An 18,016-nucleotide genomic window follows, 5' to 3' on the forward strand; every position below is an offset into this window, starting at 1 on the left:
TTTTCTTACCCTGTCACCAGCTGGACCCATTGGACCAGGGAGGCCTCTCAATCCTCTTGGGCCCTAATTAAGAAAACAAATCAGTTAAAACCCAATCACTGCTAAACATAAAACAGCAGAACAGCATGATGTAGCCACTCATCAACACAGAGAACATTAAGAAGCGGTGAAGAGCAGCAGAAAGCTCAATCTTCTGATGCACAAACAAGACACTTTCCCTTTCAGTGATGAGCTCTGAGCAAGTAACACTGAAGACACCCCATGCAGAGAGGCATCCGGAGTCCTGCTGTCCCCAGTCCAGTTCAGCCTCAGATCCACCCAAAACCTGCCCAGGTCTCTCCTGGTGTACCAGCAAGACAGTGGCTATCATTTGGATGTTTCATCCAAGGTGAGGTGCCAAAAGCAGGACCTGAATTAAAGCTCAGTGAAACCAGCACCATTTGTTTTTTCACCAGCATCATCACATCCGTGATTATGCCAAGGCAGGAGCTTGTTTGTGTAACACAGGGTGATTGATAGCACCACTGAGTTTCATGGTGAAAAGGTCCCAGGAACTGGTCTGACCAGAAGGTTTGTGTAACACAGGGTGATTGATGGTACCACTGAGTTTCATGGTAAAAAGGTCCCAGGAACTGGTCTGACCAGAAGACGTTACCTGCAGGCCAACGCTGCCGGGGATGCCTGGGGGACCAGGGGGGCCAGGGTTTCCCTGGAAGAGAAAAAATTAATTAGACAAAGGGCAAGATAGCACGAGGCTGCCAACCCAAAACCAGGGACCTCCCCGTCTTATTTCTCCTTGAGCTCCCTCCCACTCAGATTTCTGCTTCAGAATTTGCTTCTCCTTCACAGGCAATTTCTTCCACGTGCAAGCACACTTGATCAGTCAGGAATTTACCTGTGTGATTAACACAGGACTTCTTTCCTGAGCTGGCATCCCTGCACGTGAAAGTTAACTTAAGGAATTGATCTTAACAAGATTGTTACTGGGAAGATGGATTTTCTTGAAGCATTAGCACCCAGTCACACATGCAGAGCAAGGGAAGCCAACACACTTCAGTCATGGTAACTTCTCCTTGCTCTTCAGCCAACTCCCTCATCCCTCCCTCTCTTCTTGAAGAAACTACCCGTTACGGTGCTTTTAAAGAGAAAAATCCTCCCCCATCCACCTTAAACTGAAGTTTACCTTTTCTCCGTCTTTTCCTATTTCACCAGGTTCTCCTTTGTGACCAGTGTGTCCCTAGAAGTAAGAGCTCCAATTATTCACATTCCAGTACAGGTTTGCTTCAAAATTTCACTTTTGTGAGGCAGCTGTGAGGTCTAAACCCACGCAGCACGAATGACTTACTGGGAAAATAATCTATATACCTGCTGTAAATATGTGAACGTGGGTCACTTCTGGGGTTAATTAACCCTGCACCGTTCCTGCATCAGGCATCATTGCGCCAAAATTGATCTTAGTTTCAGGAAATGCCCAGATTTAGTTGTCAAGAGTGACTTGCAGTAAGACCAGGCTACAGGTCTCCGCACACCATTCTCAATTACAGGTCAGGGATCAGAATTCAGTCCCTATTACTTGAGCATCGTTGTGCCAAAATTGATCTAGTTTCAGGAAATGCCCAGATTTAGTTTTCAAGAGTGACTTGCAGTAAGACCAGGCTACAGGTCTCCGCACACAATTCTCAATTACAGGTCAGGGATCAGAACTCAGTCCCCATTACTTTTGAAAATGGGGCTGAGAAGCTTCTGAAGACCCCATTCTGCATCTTTAACCTCCCTTTTTGTTTAAGTCATCTTTAATGTCTGCATCATCCAGCTTGCAATGACATCCACGTCCCACTGAAATCTTTTCTATAAAACTCAGATACAATTTGCTTCTTGGCTCCCTTCCTACTGTTGTGGGAGAGACCCAGAACTAATTTCAGCCATGGCAGATGCTGTTCCTCACCACGCAAAAGGTCCCGTGCATCATTTGCATCATAATTGGAGACCTTCACAGGTTTTTCCATTTCATAAGCTATGAATTTTGAATAGCTTTTCCCTAAACATGGTGTATTTCTAACGATATTTATGACTCAGCCCAGAGACCAAACAGACCTGCAAAAGGTCAGTTCATGAGGAATTAGAGCATTTCCCAGGAGATGGTCCATCCATTGCCAACTTCTGCTAAATCCTGCTAAAATAACTTGAGTAACTCATTACTTCTGCTCCCTGCTGGAGTGTAACTACCGCACAGCACTCATGTGAATCATAGAGGGGACAGGGAAGGAGCTGTTTGATTACTGAGTGAGGTCTCCTGAGGGTTGCAACCTAGAATTTATGTACCAGAATCAAACAACATAAACAGAAAGCTGCTACACCGGGTAGAAAATGACAATTAAATTGTATTCAGTCATGCAAGTTATGTCTTGCTACAGTAAAGCGTGTATCTCTCTGTGTACAGGGTCTGGGAGTGCAATTTAAGAACTGCTGAGATTTTTTTTTTACAGCTCTCTGAAGTCTGAAAAGGCAGCACAGGGTTCTTGAGGCAGCCCTGAACCCCTGCTCCCTGCCTGCTCCTGGTCAGGCTTGTGTGCTCTTTTAACCTTTAGGCTTGTCCCAGGCAAAGGGTTAAGTTTCATTTGTAGGAATAAATGGCCACAGTTAAAACAAAGAATGCAATATCCTGCAAGGTATTTTTCTTACCTTGAACCCCGGCATCCCTGGGGGACCTGGAGGGCCTGGTGGGCACAGAGCTGGGCACTGCAAGGAACAGAAACAGGCTTTGGTTCATCAAGCACAGCCAGCACAGCCAGGGAAGACGGTTTCATTGCTTGGGAGAGGTGAAAAAGTCACGTGGGTTTTGGCTCTATGTTCACTAAATTTAATTCATTCATAACATCATGTATTCCCTGGCATCTCCCTATGAAAGAGGGCCCTGAACAGGTCCTCAGTAACCCAGTAACCCACCAAATAGTGATTTATGAATGGTCTGCTTCACTTCCAGCATGGGCTGTGGGAAATTGTGAAGGCTGACAGTGGCCCTGAACAGGTCCTCAGGCACCCAGTAACCCACCAAATAGTGATTTATGAATGATCTGCTTCACTTCCAGCATGGGCTGTGGGAAATTCTGGAGGCTGACAGTGGTCCACAGTCCAGAATGCTGGAGAACCGCAGCTCCCCGTGAAGCTGGATGGGTATTTATCTTGTAAATTGTCAGAAACACATTTAATTCTGTGCATTCATTGACCTTGGGCTCTAAATTCACTATATTTAATTCATTCATAGCATCACATATTCCCTGGCATCTCCCTATGAAAGAGGGCCCTGAACAGGTCCTCAGGCACCCAGTAACCCACCAAATAGTGATTTATGAATGATCTGCTTCACTTCCAGCATGGGCTGTGGGAAATTCTGGAGGCTGACAGTGGTCCACAGTCCAGAATGCTGGAGAACCGCAGCTCCCCGTGAAGCTGGATGGGTATTTATCTTGTAAATTGTCAGAAACACATTTAATTCTGTGCATTCATTGACCTCTATTGATTTCCATTAGACAACTTGTCTACCTGAAACAGGACAAGCACCAGAGTTTATCAGAAGGGGAGCCATTAAAAAATTAACCCAAATACCAATAAGCTGGTATCTGCAGATGTCTAGGGGTGGGTAAGCCCCTGGTGGGAATTCCAGTTTGACTGGGAACAAACCAGAACATGCATGGAAATTTAATGGGGACTTAAAAGGCCATATTCTAAAAACTCTAAATAGGCAAGGAGATTTTCTTCTGCAGGTTTTCTTTCATTTGTTTGTTTTTTTTCTTTTAATAAAACCTCAGGCAACACCTCTGTAGCAGAAATTTAATTTTCTAATCTATTCCACAGGGCAACTTAAACTTGCAGAAATAGTATCATTTTCTATTAACTTCCACGTGACTTGCCAGAAGGCAGCTAAACTGACTCCGAGCTTTTTTTGGGGCACGCCAATTAGAAACCCAAAGATGCTGTCACAACAACAGCTGCGAAATCTGGAAATGTCACTTCCATCGTTCACGGACTTAACGCTCCTTTCATTCCCCTGAAAGAAAGGAACCGAGACTTTCTCCTAAGGATGGAAATCTAAACAAAGCATATGCCCACAGGAACCCAGTGCCACCATCCATGGAAATAAACAGCGCAACACGCACGACCTTTTCTCTTGCAAAGCGGGACTGGAAACAGATGCATGAAGAGCTGTTGTCATTTACCAAATGCTAAAAGTTGTTTTGTAAATGAAGAATGTACGAAAAACCTGCCTTTTGGAAAGCAAAGATCAAGGAAAAAAAAAAAAATCAGCACCAGCATTATCCACCTCCTTGAAAGAACATTTCAGTCTCGCTGATACATGGCAGTTTAGACCCGTGTCTGGAGGTCGGGACAGTGCAGGTTAAATGGTCTGACAGACACCCAAGATACTCCAACGGAAAGTCACATCAAGGGTTAAACCAACAAATATTTTCATTGCTACATCCAGGAAAACCTACCTGGAGGTCCCCACCGCCATCGGGAAAGGTGCCTGGAAGACCCTGAAATTCATGAAACGTGGTCTTTTAAATACATCAAGACAAATACCAGGAAGAAATAAAATTCCTAGAAAATGCACTTTACAGCCCCAGCTGAGTTGGATCAGCAGGAGGCAGATTCCCAGCCCCACAGCGTAAAACGCAGCCCCTGAACCCACTGAGCACTATGAACAGCATCAGTCCTCAAAACAGACATGTCAGGGGTGCAATTATCTTCTGGATGAGCTTGGGGAAGGTGATGAAGGTGATAAAGGCCACAATTTGAGAGAAGCAGCTGTGTCTGGCCCTCCTTCAGACCAGGGAAGTCCTTGGGAAAGATCTCCCCATCCCTCCAACCCTCCAGAGACACCACAGCAAACCCAAACCAGAGACCTGCTGGTTTCAAGCCCCCCTTGCTGGCCCTGCAAGGACACATCATGATCCAAGCATCCATATAAACCTCCAGAGACCAGAAAGTCCACCTTGCTATCCATCTGTGCCACAAAGCCTGGATGTCACTGGGTTCCTCCACCCACACAGCACAGCCAATTCACAGGAGATAATGAACACTCACAAGTGAGAAGTCACTGCTGTCCTTGGGACACAATGTTTAGGGCCTGCTGAAACTTAACCCCAAAAGGGTGTGCTCAAGGCAATGGTAGCAAATAAAACACACAAGGTCTGGCAGCAAGAAGAAAATTCTGGATTCTCCACAGGAATTTTCTCACATTTACTTGCAAGTCTCAACTTACGGGAGGTCCGGGTGGTCCAGGAGGCCCTGGGAATCCCGGCAGACCAAAAGGTCCCTAAAAAGAGAAAAAAATAGTAAGAATTTCCCTTCTTGATCATTTAAATGGAAATGAAAAGGGAGAGGAAAGGTGGCTACCGAATACCATTGCATATTTGGGAATGTGGGGCAATGGCACTAAGCTGCACCTTTCTTTCTGCAGAGGCTTCTATGACTGCAAAGAAGACAGCAGAGGCATCTGGAAGAACAGGGATTAGGACAGAAGAACTTATCCCTGCACCTCCATCCCTGCTTCCACTAGCTCTGCACCCCTCTGGTTGAGCTGTGGGCACCCAAACCCAATGGCATCCTTCTGCAGAACAGGGTCCCTCTGATCAGACCCATTTTTGAGGATGCTGAAAGCACAATCCAGTCGGTGACTGAACTCAACTGGAGTGCTCTTTTGGCCTTACTCATAGGTGGTAAAGAAAGATATGGCTGCAACTGGTTGCACATCTTTGGCATTGCACTGGGTGACTGAGGTGACCCTACACAAGCTGATACAAGGAATAGCATCACCCATGGGCGTTTGTAGAGTTTGTAGTGTCTTCACCCTTCCAGAATGGGGTAAGAGACCAGAAATGAACCTCATTCTTCTGTTGGTTGTGGCACGTTCAGTAAATGAGGATCAAATGGTAGGAGAAACTCACAGGAGGACCCCGAAATCCATTTCCACCTGGGAGTCCACTGGGTCCTGGAGGCCCCTGTTGAACAGAGAGAAGAGCTTTACACCCATAGTGACCTCGCAGAGCTGCCAAAGCCCAGGGGCAAACAAACAGTCTGGCTGTACTCATGTGGCTAATCCCCCTGAGGAGCCCAATCCTGCACCCAGACCATCAGTTTACCAACACACATCTTCCTGCTCCACCTTCCCATGGAGAACACCCTTATCATCATCACATGTTGTCCACCATGGTAGATGCCCCAGGCACCCACCAAACCAAAGCTGTCCGAGAATTGGTCACTTCCAGCGATTCCAAGGCTGCTGTGCCTTCAACTGACATCAGTGCCAGCTGCCCTGGGGTTGGGGTAAAAACCCCTAAAAACCCAGAAGGCTGCTGACCTGCAGGACACCACATCCCTCTGCCCAGCACAGGGACTCAAGGCCTAGAGGGGGTTTGTAACACTCAGAGGATCCAGTAACATTACTATCATAATTTAAACCTATTTTTTTGAAAAAAACTCTCATCACTTACTGGAGGTCCTGGTAGTCCTTTGCCCTGGAAACATTTAAAACAGTAATAGATGTTAGAAACTGAGCATACAGGAAGAAAAGCAAGCCTCAGAAAATGCTGCTTAATAATTTTTTTTTCTTGTAAGTTCCCTTAGCACTCCCCTGTCCCCAATTAATGTAATTTGCAATCAGAGCAGAGCTGGAGTCTTGATGAATCCTTTTGTTGCCTCTAATAATTTGTATTCCCATTACATCGCTGTTACCTACGAGACATCTCTAAGTGAAGCCACATACAGTGACATGACAGTGGGACAAAGACATTTAAGAAAACAACATTCTAGTTTATCTATTTTTCCTTTTTTTTTCCCCTTTTAATTTTTGTTAGACATTATCTAATGGCTAATAATTTTGATAGCATTTGATAAGCTAGTCCTTATCCCACGCAGGTCTGGGAGTTACTTACAGCTGGTCCAGGTGGCCCGGAAGGTCCCAATGCACCCTACAGGAATAAATCAGAGTGGAAATTAGCAGGGATAGACCAAACCTCCACGTGAGCAGACACCAACACCCGCTCTCCTTAACACCATCTTTGTTTGAGAACTCCAGCAGTGTCCTATAGTCACAGCACGTGGCTGGAGATGCTCAGCTGAATTCACAAATATAAGGGTAAAAGCTTATGGATAACGACTCTGTCATTCCTAATGAACTACTTGATCGGAGAGCATTTTAAGACAGTAGGGATGGATGCTCAGAACCTCACCCAGCAACTTTCTTCACCATTTGCTGGGCAAGAGAGAGTAGAGACTAAAGCACGAGCTGCTCCTAAAAGACTAATCAGGCACTTCTGCAAGTCACAGCTGGCATCAGATTAGTCTCCATGAATATTTAAAAGTTCATAAATTGAATTTCACCCATTTGAAATATTCTTATTCATAATACTTCCATGTTATAGATCCAATGACTAAATTATCTGAAACTATTTACAAGATCTGGACTCCTTCTAATGAATGTATATTTCCCTTCAAGCAAAGACAAAGATTTGGCAGCTTCTGCCTCTTCACTGTTTCCTTGGCAAATCCCCAATCTCCTTTTGCATTCTTACTCTTAAGCTTGACTAGAGTTTGGTGGTCTTATGTCTTAGACTAGAAATAAGTAATTCTTGAAGTTGTTATGTTCCTGTTTAACCAAAGATAGTGCCACAGACAGACCCACCTTCCTAATCCCTTTGTTGCTTTGCAAAGATGCCAACGCTGGCTGGGAGACTGTAAAATTAATTATAGGTGGTAATTCTGCAACAGAAAGTGAGCGGAAATATAAAAATGAACAAAAAATTCCCAGTGTGGTACACTGAACTTGGCCAGCAGCTGCTAAGATATCTCTAAGAGATACTGGCCAGGTGTGTGTTGCTGAGTGATGGTGTGAGGGCATCCTCGGAAAATACCCGTTGCTGTGGCAGGGAAAGGGAAAGGGGACAAAAAGGGATTACAGCATGAGGCTTCCTCAGTCTCTCGCCAACCCAATTGCCCAAACATTCTCAAAATGCTGCACAGAAGCATCTCGTGAACGGTGTCCTGAGCTGGAATTAAATGGTTTCTACCCCCCAGGACCACAAGAACCGGGCAGACCCGGAAAACCTGCCAACACGCTGCTGCTTATTGCGATCCCAGGGATCCCCTTCCAGCCCTTCCCTGACTTTCTGCTGTGCCAAATGAGATTAGAAATATTTTCCCTCGTTAAGCTTAAGGAGAAAGATACTGGACTCAAGGGCTCATTAGGAGGAGTCTTGTGGAGAGAGGGCTGTAATCCAATAAAAATCAACTCTGCTGCAAATGTCAGCTCATCCCCTTCTCGGGATGCAGGTGACTCTCCCAGTCAATTCCCAGTCAATTTTCTCGTTAGGCTGAAGTCCTCACAACTACTGGTGGTTGTAAAGGACACGCTGGAATCTCCTCCTGTAAAGAAATCATCAAATTCCAGGCACCTACTGACCTACACCCTAATCCTGCCCCACCAAAACCAGCTGTAAAGCGCCCTCCTGCTTTGGCCCACATGCCAAAAGGTTGGCAGATGACCCAAAATTGGCACTTTACTCCCTTTAGTTTTGGTATCTCTGAGGGTGCAAGGTGCAGCACGCAGCAGAGAACGTTCTGGGTATGGTAAAAGATCATCAAGTCCCTGAGTGACCTGATGTGACTCCATTAAGCTCAGAGGAGAGACTGTAATTCACAGCTCCATTTTAATAACACTGTCTGACTCAACTCATTCTCCTGGTAACAATGTTCTTTCTCTTTTGATTAGAAAACAATCCCGCCATAATTTATCACTTTAAAATGATATACTTTATGGATATACAACTACAGAGCAGAGGAAATACTTGATTTAAATGGCATTTGTAAATAAATATGAATAATTATGTTTTCCTCATCGCTTGTAAAGCGCCAAACTTCAAAATGGCCTTTGAAAACTTTGCAATGAAGGACACCAGTTCCTAGCGCTGAGGTCAGAACCCAGCTCATTCTCAGCTAAAAATGAATGTTTTTTTTAATTGAAAAAAACCACACAGGCTTGATCTGATCAGTCTGTAAACAGAACCATGAGAAAAGCTGATAGCGATGGGAGTATTTAAGATAAAAACCATGTTGGTATGCTGCCTTCGCAGCACTCTGACACGAATCACCGTTGGGCTGGTGAATTGTGGCAGAGAGAAAAATGCTAAAAAAATTTAGCAATAATGTATTACCAAAAAGTGTCTTCCCTGAGCCCACTTCCGAATGCTGAACACCTTTGCTCTCAGGCTCTCCAATTCAGAAAAACAAGCTTATTCAGCAGAAGTCAGAACATTAAGCATGAATTCAATCCCACAACAGTCAGCAGCCACCTCCTTATTTCAGTGATTCCTGAGACCAAAATGTGTTCTTAAAGCTGGGCAGAAGAAAGCAAGCCAGGATAACAACGCCCTCCTTTCAGAGTGCTAGAGATTTACAGTTTTTCCTTTTTCCGGGCTTTTCTTAGACCAATTAAAACAATTTTCCAGACGGACCACTGACCTTGAAAAGCTCCCATAAAGGACAACAGGCCCCAGGTTTGCCCCATGCTGACAGCCTGGGTTACAGGACATGGGAAAGAATGTCAAATGAGGGGACATAGTTAAGGTAACCGTGTTTGTGTTCTCCTACTGAACAGCTGAAAAGGAAGTTCTTGTACCCAAAAATTATCTGCTCAATTACCTTGCAAACCAGGAGCTTGTGGGCTAAAGCAGGCACGGGCAAATCCTACCACCAAACATAAAGCAGGGGCACAAAACTGCTCAGTCTTCCATGTGTGGTCCTGGGCTTTTCTATTTTAAAAGCCAAGGGATCGGTTCCCTGAAGGGGTTGGACTCTTGCCACAGGCTGTCCAAGAAAGTCAGGATATCATGGCCCTGGGTCTCCGGGGACAAGGATGGGCACGAGGACAAGCAAAGGGGATGGGTTTTAGAGCAGTGCCAATGGATGGAGACTTGGAGCTACGACCCAGACCTTGGCTCCTGCCACTCAGCTTTCCCAGTGACCAAGGAAACTTTGTCTCACCCATGGGAAAGGAAGAAGAGATTATCAAGGAAAGGAAGAAATGTCTTTATCACTCATCCCTTTAACTAAATGAGGCAAACTCACATAGTTTAGAGCTTTGGGCACCTCCTTGAGGCAACAAATGGATTATTGAGATATACTGGACATGTTAGAAAACTCCACCTTTTTTAACCCTGCAGGCTGTGATGTGTGTTCAGCCCCTGGTTCATGAGACCAGGAAACCAGCTGTGGGTACAAGCCTTATCTTCCCTGGGAGACAGGAAAATAGCCATTCTGTGCCAAATGGCTCACTAATGTTTAGTTCTTAATGTCACAAGGAGTCTTAAGTGCCTTTCCAGCCCCGTTGTAGATGATGGGAAGGACATCTGTACCATCACAGGCACATCTCTATCCCTGTGGTGCCCCTTAGCAGAGCTGTAATACACAGGAAGCAAGAAAAAATTCTTATTTCTTGCTATGCTGGCTGGGGAAGTCTATGCCAAAGCAGCTAATAATGTCAGCCATATGGACAGCCCCAGAACTAATGAAAGGCAAAAGTTAAAACAGTTAATAGACGGTGGCAGTAATTATAAACATAACGGAGCTGCACACTCAGGCTGCAAATAAAAGCCAAAATAGCTTCACTTCGATAAACTTTGTAATTAAGTTTATCAACAGCCTCAAGGAACTTTTTAGACCCTTGAAATATCACCAGAGCTGTTCTGCTCTGGTACTCACTGAGCTACCCCAGCCCGTTCAAAGCCATGGGAAAGAAAGATGAGTCTCACGCCCTTCCTAATGAAAAGCCATCTGGGGTTTTATTTCAAGGGCCCAAGTATTCTGCAAGGGTTTACAGATAAATAAGCCATTGTCATCAATGCTCAAATGTCACCAATTTACAAAGGAATGAGAAATCATCAAGACAAGCAGTGACAATATTCATTTACAGGGACTCGGGATCTAATGTGGTACTCACACGGTCTCCTGGAGGCCCATTCAGGCCAGGTGGGCCATCCGTTCCTGTTAAACCCTGTAAGAAAACCAGAAAGATAAGTGTGAAATCAGAGAAATATAATAACAAGAGCTGTAGGAAGTCCCTGTCCCCATCATCTGGATGACAAAATACTCACGTCCACTCCAGGAAGGCCAGGCAATCCGGCTTCACCAGCTGCTCCAGGCTTCCCTGGTGCACCTTTTGGCCCCTAAATCAGACAAAAAGGCAATTGTTTTTAACATAATAACAAGTGAAACATGGCATGTGTTGATATGGGGTACAAATTTATTTGTTGATGTGTTAATCTTACACCATGGAAGAATTCCTGCAGAGATATGAAACTTGCCATGAACCCACATCCAAATCCTAACTACGTTTCAATGCTCTGGCTCAGTTCTCTGCAGCTCAATTAATCATTTGCAAATATAATTACCCATAAGAGGGGTAGGAAAGGATGGGGGAAGTGGCCCAAAGCAAAGAGCTGTGCCACCTGCTACAGTTTCCAGCACCCTTTGGCAAACCAAGGAGCTGAAACAGACTTGGACCAATGCCAGAAATAACCCCAAGTGTGTGGCTGGGTACCAGCTTCTGTTCTACTGGTGATGGGCCTGCTTTATTTCATGCATATCCTCCCCTAGAAAAGGAAGCAGGAGAATGCATTTGTCCCCAGGACCAGCACTGAGCCTCCCCACTCCTGTGTGCCCCTTATGGGAATTCCACTGCAATCAAAAGGAAAACCAAGCCAGTATGTCTTAGCTCTTGCACTGTGTCCCTCTCAAAAGAATGAACAGGTCAATGTCAACCAGAAGATACTTACTGGTGGGCCTGGCAGACCGGGAGGGCCCGGCTCTCCCTAAATGAAAGAGAAAAGACATCAGTGTTAGTTCTGAACCTCGACTTTCTGCTGACTGTTTGCAAGAGTTTCCCAACTGTCACAGAGCAAAAATCCCCCTTCACGCCCACTCCAAGATCTACCACCCTCACCCTTGTGAAGCTGATGCTTTGGATCAAGGACAAACCTTTTCCATGCCTACAGTAGCAGATTTGGTGAAACCCACATCCTCCCAGAGAGAACTCGTGCTTCTGAAAAGAGCCCAACACCTGCAACTTCTTCCATATGCCCTTAGAAATTATTTGCTCTTGGGCTGTCTGCAAGTGGGGCAGAGAGGAAGGTGGATGGCTACCAAGGCTTTCAAACATCTTCCTGATGAAACAGAGGGATACAGGGATAAGCTCCAGGTACCCAGGGCACAGTATGAAACTGTGGTACTACCAGGAGCTGAGGATATCAAAAAGTGAAGAACAAACAAGCTGTCTACAATGATTTTCTTCATATGACTGAACTTTGACAGGAAAAGCAAATGAACAAAGCCCCCAGCTGATTTCCACCTAATCCAATTGCACAATCTGGATTAAACCCCACTTTTATAAAATATTTCAAAAGCGCTCATTTTTTCCTATCCTAATGGAAAGTAGCTTTTAAGAACAGCATTAAAATTGTTTGAGAGACAATATTTTTAAAGTCTTTGGATCAGTCCTTCTAGCTCAGCCACCTGGAACATCAGTCAGGAGCTTGCGTGGACCTCAGACAAGAAGATATTTGTGTTTTGTTATTAGACCCCAAAAGAGGCAATCATTTCTGAGCAACTGGAGCTTGGTTTCCCATCTCAACCTACATAAAATCACTTTGTGTCCCAATTCCAGACATCTGGATGGTACCCTCCCCTCCTGGTTTGAGGATAAGTGCAGTAAACAGTGGGAGAGACTCGGGTATTGCAGGCGAGCAGAGGGGAAGGGGCATGTTGATACCCTGGAAGAGGAAAATCTATATGGAAAAACGGTGGTTATCAACAGAGTGAGGCCAGAAATAACACCATCCCCACCGTGGGGCTGATAATTAGGAGTTAGAAGGGAGTAAGAAGAAGTGTGGAATTCATAGCATGTTTCTATATTGACCATGTCGGCAACTGTGAAGTCTGTGGGCAAATCCCTCAAGACTGGCTGCCTTGATTTGCTCAGGCCAGGATTTACGTATCGCTCCGGTGACCCATCAACGCACAGACCAGAGGGTCCTTGAACAGAGGGATCTTTGTGCTCTGGCTCGCTGAAGCAACGCCTTTGCTGTCCTTTGCCCATGGATTTTCCATAAATAGTTATCATTATCATAGGTGGGGAAGGTCCCCTGCCAAGGAAATGAAAGGAGCAGTTCTTTTGCAGGGAATGGTTGGAGAAGGCAGCTAGAAATGGCACTAAAGGTGGTTAACTCTCTCCCTCCATCACTCAAGGTTCCCAGCTCCTTGCATTTTTTCTTGCCTGTGGGACAGCAATCCATACAGTGAGGTCACAGCATCAGCAAAGGCTGGTTGGCACCATCTTGAACCTTGATCCCGCCAGCGTGGACCCCTGTGGGACTCTGCAGGAGCACCAGAACTTCAGTCAGCTGCATCAAAAGCCTAATCAGCGTTTATACCCCTTAATTCCAGATGACTGGGAATTAGAGGCAAAGGCTGTCAGCAGAAGGCAATGCTCTCCTGGTGCTACACCAGAGGGAGGGAAGTTTACTCTTTCTTAGCAAGTCAAGCCAGGAGATGGAAAGTTGGGGGGAAAAAAAAAAAAAAAGCAAGCTTGATTTTTGAAAAGTGACAATTGCTTATTAGCAATTTGGGGGATTACATCCCCAGAAATAATTCAGAGGAACTTGTCGCTAATTGTTGCCATCATAACATGCTGTTTCTATTCTTAGGAGAGAGAGATTTTGCTTGTTACCGATTATGAAACGTGAAGCATGTTAAAGGCTGTAATCATAAAAGATTTCAGAGGGACTCAACGTTGCAGCTCTGGCTGAAAAGCAGGAAGGAAAGCAGCAGCTTCTAGAAATTGTGCTTATGGGGTTCATCTGAGGTTTGTTCGGAGATATCCTGAATAATTCAGCCCCATGTTATGCACAGCTCGTGGCTGATGGGGAGGGACTGCTCAACACCTCGGCAGCACTCAAAGACCATTCAGTGACTCTTCCCACACAGCATCCATCCAAAGCCATCTGTGAAGATGGCCCAGCTTGAGCAGCTTAGAAAGTTCAGGAAACGTGCATGGATACAGCCCAGAAAAGTGCCAATTGGGCCTTAATAACAAAGTCTCATCTTTAAAGAAAAGAAATAAAATAATGGTCTCATTATTTGGAGTGGTAGAATTGATGCTGCTGCTCAGGGTCCACACGATCCTCTCCATGCAGTGCTATGAAAATGCAGAGCAGCACTGGATTTTACACAACGTAATTTTTTGGCAGTTACTGCCAGTTAAGGCCAATTGGGCCTTAATAACAAAGTCTCATCTTTAAAGAAAAGAAATAAAATAATGGTCTCATTATTTGGAGTGGTAGAATTGATGCTGCTGCTCAGGGTCCACACGATCCTCTCCATGCAGTGCTATGAAAATGCAGAGCAGCACTGGATTTTACACAACGTAATTTTTTGGCAGTTACTGCCAGAAAAATGGTAGCCCTTAACCTGGGAAGCTGTACGACTGTGCTCAACACCAGCCACAGCCCTGCACCTCTTCTCCTACGCAACTCCTTACAGGACTCCATGTCCTGATGAACAGCAGAAACCATCCCAGAGCCCGTCCCTGACCAGCTGGACCATGAACATGAACCTTACAAACTACATCCACAGGAGAGATGGAGATCAAGTCTGCTCAAATGAGAGACTATTCCTGTTTAGCCAAAACTCCAGGCTCAGGCTGGGACTGCAAGACTGAGCACTTTAAATACTTTAACTTGGCCGTTTGATTTATCGGGACTAAGTTCTTCATATTAATTAGATGTTGCTATTTGGTCCTGCCCCACAGGGAGCCTTCTGAAGCCTTCAGCAGTGGATGAAAGGGTGTAGGTCCACGTGACCAACATCTCCCCAGGCTCCTGTTTCCAAGAGCAATCAGAAGTGATGCTGCTGCTGTTCCAGAACTAAGGTGTAAAATATCCTGTAGAAAACAGGAACTGAATGTGATCCCAATCACAGGGATCTGTTTCTTCCTGATTGCCTGCACGCAGAAGTTGGTTACGGCCTGAAGTCTGAAGGGCTTCAATCCTCCCAAATTCTTCTTTTTCACTCTGGGCAGAAACGCAGCCACCATTCCCTTCGGTTCCTGAAGCTCACTGGCCACATCGATGTCCTGCTGCCAACATCAACTCATGTCCTTCACCCTCTTCCAGGGCGTCCCCTTAAGCCTTTTATCACACCGTGAAAAACAACTGAAAGAAACCATCGAGGTACCAGCTCTGAACTTTTCACACTACAAAACCAGAGCGAGATTTTCAGTGAAAGAGTCTCCCTGAGTCGAAAGCAGCCTTTGGAGGGACTGGCTGCAAATCAATGAGGTTCTCTCTTCAGCCCAGCCTTGCTCACAGCCACTACGAAACCTCACCACTGCACACAAAAAAGCTCCTTGTTCACCATATACCAGGGAACTCATATATCTTTTTTTAACCTTATCCAAAAGAAAATGTCCTGCATGGGATGAATAGATTTTTTCAAGGTTGCTTAAAGGCCCAATTCCAATAAACTTGCTTCAGACGAGCTTTAAAACACTCTGCCCTATTCCTTAAGCAGCTTAGAGAGACAAGCACTACCCAAACTGAATATTGAAGCGGGAATTCAGCCTTTTGCATTTGATGTGGTCTTGTTGAAGGTCCGTCTGATGCTCTTTTTATCCTCTGCCAACTATGGGGGACAATTCAGACCTTATCCACAGACATAAAAATTTTTAATTTCTATGGAAACATCAATTAAAAGTAACAGGACAAGTTTTTCTCCTCCAGTAAGTCCTGCAGTATGTAGTCTTCTACCTCTGCAGGAGGTGTACGTGTAAGGAACTGCCTGCTGAAATAAAGGGTGCCCATTTCATTTGCCTTTTGTGCCATTAAAGGCAATTCATGTCTGGCAACACACGAGCCAATGTAAGTTAGGGATAGTCACACTGACAACGATGAAATAAATATAATTAAGAGCAGTGTCAGCAGTGTCCAGTGCTGCATATTTGAGCTTCTTGGAGCCTCTCTAGAAACATGGATGCTCTGATGGGTCACGTAAACCTCTCTCTCAACTACAGAACATGCAGTGACTCCAGTGTACATCGTACCCACACACTCAACCTTATGTCTTACACTCCCCTTCTTCCCTAGACACCAAAAGAGAAATATTCTACGTTGCAAGCGGGGTGAGGAACCCCTGTGCATACACTGGCCGTGTCCTGAACTCTCTCTTGAGATGGGAGACTGACCCTGCAAAGTACTCGAGGCCACTCAGCTCCTCCACCCACTGTTCTGACTCTTGCAGAGCAAGATCTCTGGTGGGTAGGCTGGTTCTCCAGGTCCTCCATCTCTGAAGGGTGGCCCAAAGGCCGGGGAGAACAAAAGCAGCTTCTCTGCTCAGTTGGCTCTGCCTCTGCTCCACCCCTCGCCCGAGCCTGCCCACTGCCCTGCGGCACTCACATCTATCCCGTCCTTGCCGGATGGTCCAGGGGGTCCTCGTGGTCCAGGAGGGCCTTGTGGTCCTACTCTCTGAAAGGATTGGGGGGAAAAGGAGAGAGAGAACAGTTTATTTTTGCATCAGAAGAAACATAAGGGCTAAATCAAAAAGCAATGGCCAAGTCCTACAGCATAACCCTCTATCTGTACTAACCCTCCATCCCCGAGGTCTCCTGCCACCTTGGATGGGCTCGGAGGAGCTCGGGATGGGTGCAAGGCTCTTTGGAAAACCCTTCTGTCTGAGCACAGGGCTCCCAGTTTGTTTAACTGGTGGCTTACACTGGGAATCAGAGCTGGTTGCTGGGCAGCAAATGGGTTTGATTGCGTAGGAAACGTTTGGGGCAGAGGGGGAAACAAAGCCCACGGAAAATAGGTGCCAAGTGGTTGGCATTAAAAATTAATGTATAGTCCCAGTCTGATGGGGTGGTGGAAAAGCAAGACGGACACCGCTGAAGACAGGAGGAGAAAGGGAAAGCTCCTCTCTGAGCAGGATGCTGTTTGAAAATCTGGGATTTTGGAGGAGGTCTGAGGTGGGGGAAAGGAAAGAAAAGCCCAATAAATGACTTCTGTATGGAGAGGGCTCCAGCGAGCAACTTGCTGTAGCTTCAGTGAACAAAGGTTTCATTGTGGAAGCAGCTCTGCTCGCAGCAGATGAGGGCAGCTCCGAATTCCCAAGCCAGGCTGCAAAAATTCCTCACTAACACAATGAAAAACCTCACCGAGGAGTCACTTCCCCAGGCAATAATATTAACACCGTACTGGGAAGCTTATTATAGCTTCATGTCTGAAGTGAACAAGGGTTAAATGCGCTATTTCATCAATGTAAAATTTGAAAATTGATTGAGGGAAGGAATAAGAAATTCTCTGATTCAGATGAAGACCCAGATCAGATCAGTCTCACTGGCAAGCTATCACTTTGCTGTAAAAGAAAACTGTTTCTCTCCCATCAACAGGTCTCCCCTTCCCCAAGGCTTTCTCTCTCGTAACTGCAGCCCTGAGTGGGAGGACAATACTTCTACACAAAGTTTAAAGCAGCAGTTTCTACACACGAGGATACGCTCCCAAAACCTTCCTATGCAGGTAAAAACCAGCTGTGTTTGCCAGGCACTCCCTGTGTAACAGCACAAGTAATACATATATTTTTAATAAGCTTTAGACTCTAATATAATCTGCCTATTGCCATTTCATCCCACAGGTATAACAACTGCAGTATCTTTTTTGCTTATAGACCTTTTTCTTGAGCATAATATATAAATGAGACTTCTTACCTGAGCCGAGGCTGTGGCTAATAGCCACAGGAACAGAAGCCCAGGAGTGGAGAATCCAGCCATGGTGCCCAGGCTCTGCCTCTCTTCGTCCCTCCTGGGCAGCTAAACCCTTTCTGCTCCAGGATCCAGCAGATCCCTCCCTCCTCCTCCTCCTCTCCTCCAGATAAACCTGTGGCTCCAGCCGGAGGGCAGAGCTCAGGAGCGGAGGCA

The 18,016-nt window shown here is 45.6% G+C and overlaps 1 protein-coding gene across 1 annotated transcript in view; it reads right to left on the bottom strand.

The window, feature by feature from the left end:
- The window catches only part of COL9A3 (collagen, type IX, alpha 3), a 38,943-nt gene extending 20,927 nt beyond the window's left edge, over positions 1-18,016 (bottom strand). Inside the window, exons 1-14 of the mRNA XM_014957000.1 lie at positions 17,807-18,016; positions 16,503-16,571; positions 11,832-11,867; positions 11,151-11,222; positions 10,997-11,050; positions 6,936-6,971; positions 6,495-6,518; positions 5,949-6,002; positions 5,264-5,317; positions 4,494-4,535; positions 2,683-2,739; positions 1,184-1,237; positions 656-709; positions 10-63 (exon numbers count right to left, since the gene is read on the bottom strand). Coding sequence (XP_014812486.1) covers positions 10-63; positions 656-709; positions 1,184-1,237; positions 2,683-2,739; positions 4,494-4,535; positions 5,264-5,317; positions 5,949-6,002; positions 6,495-6,518; positions 6,936-6,971; positions 10,997-11,050; positions 11,151-11,222; positions 11,832-11,867; positions 16,503-16,571; positions 17,807-17,869 — 723 coding nt within the window. The 5' untranslated portion in view covers positions 17,870-18,016. The remainder of the gene's footprint in view (positions 1-9; positions 64-655; positions 710-1,183; positions 1,238-2,682; positions 2,740-4,493; positions 4,536-5,263; positions 5,318-5,948; positions 6,003-6,494; positions 6,519-6,935; positions 6,972-10,996; positions 11,051-11,150; positions 11,223-11,831; positions 11,868-16,502; positions 16,572-17,806) is intronic.

Source organism: Calidris pugnax, unplaced genomic scaffold (assembly GCF_001431845.1).
Source record: "Calidris pugnax isolate Ruff unplaced genomic scaffold, ASM143184v1 scaffold50, whole genome shotgun sequence".
Lineage (NCBI taxonomy): Eukaryota > Metazoa > Chordata > Aves > Charadriiformes > Scolopacidae > Calidris > Calidris pugnax.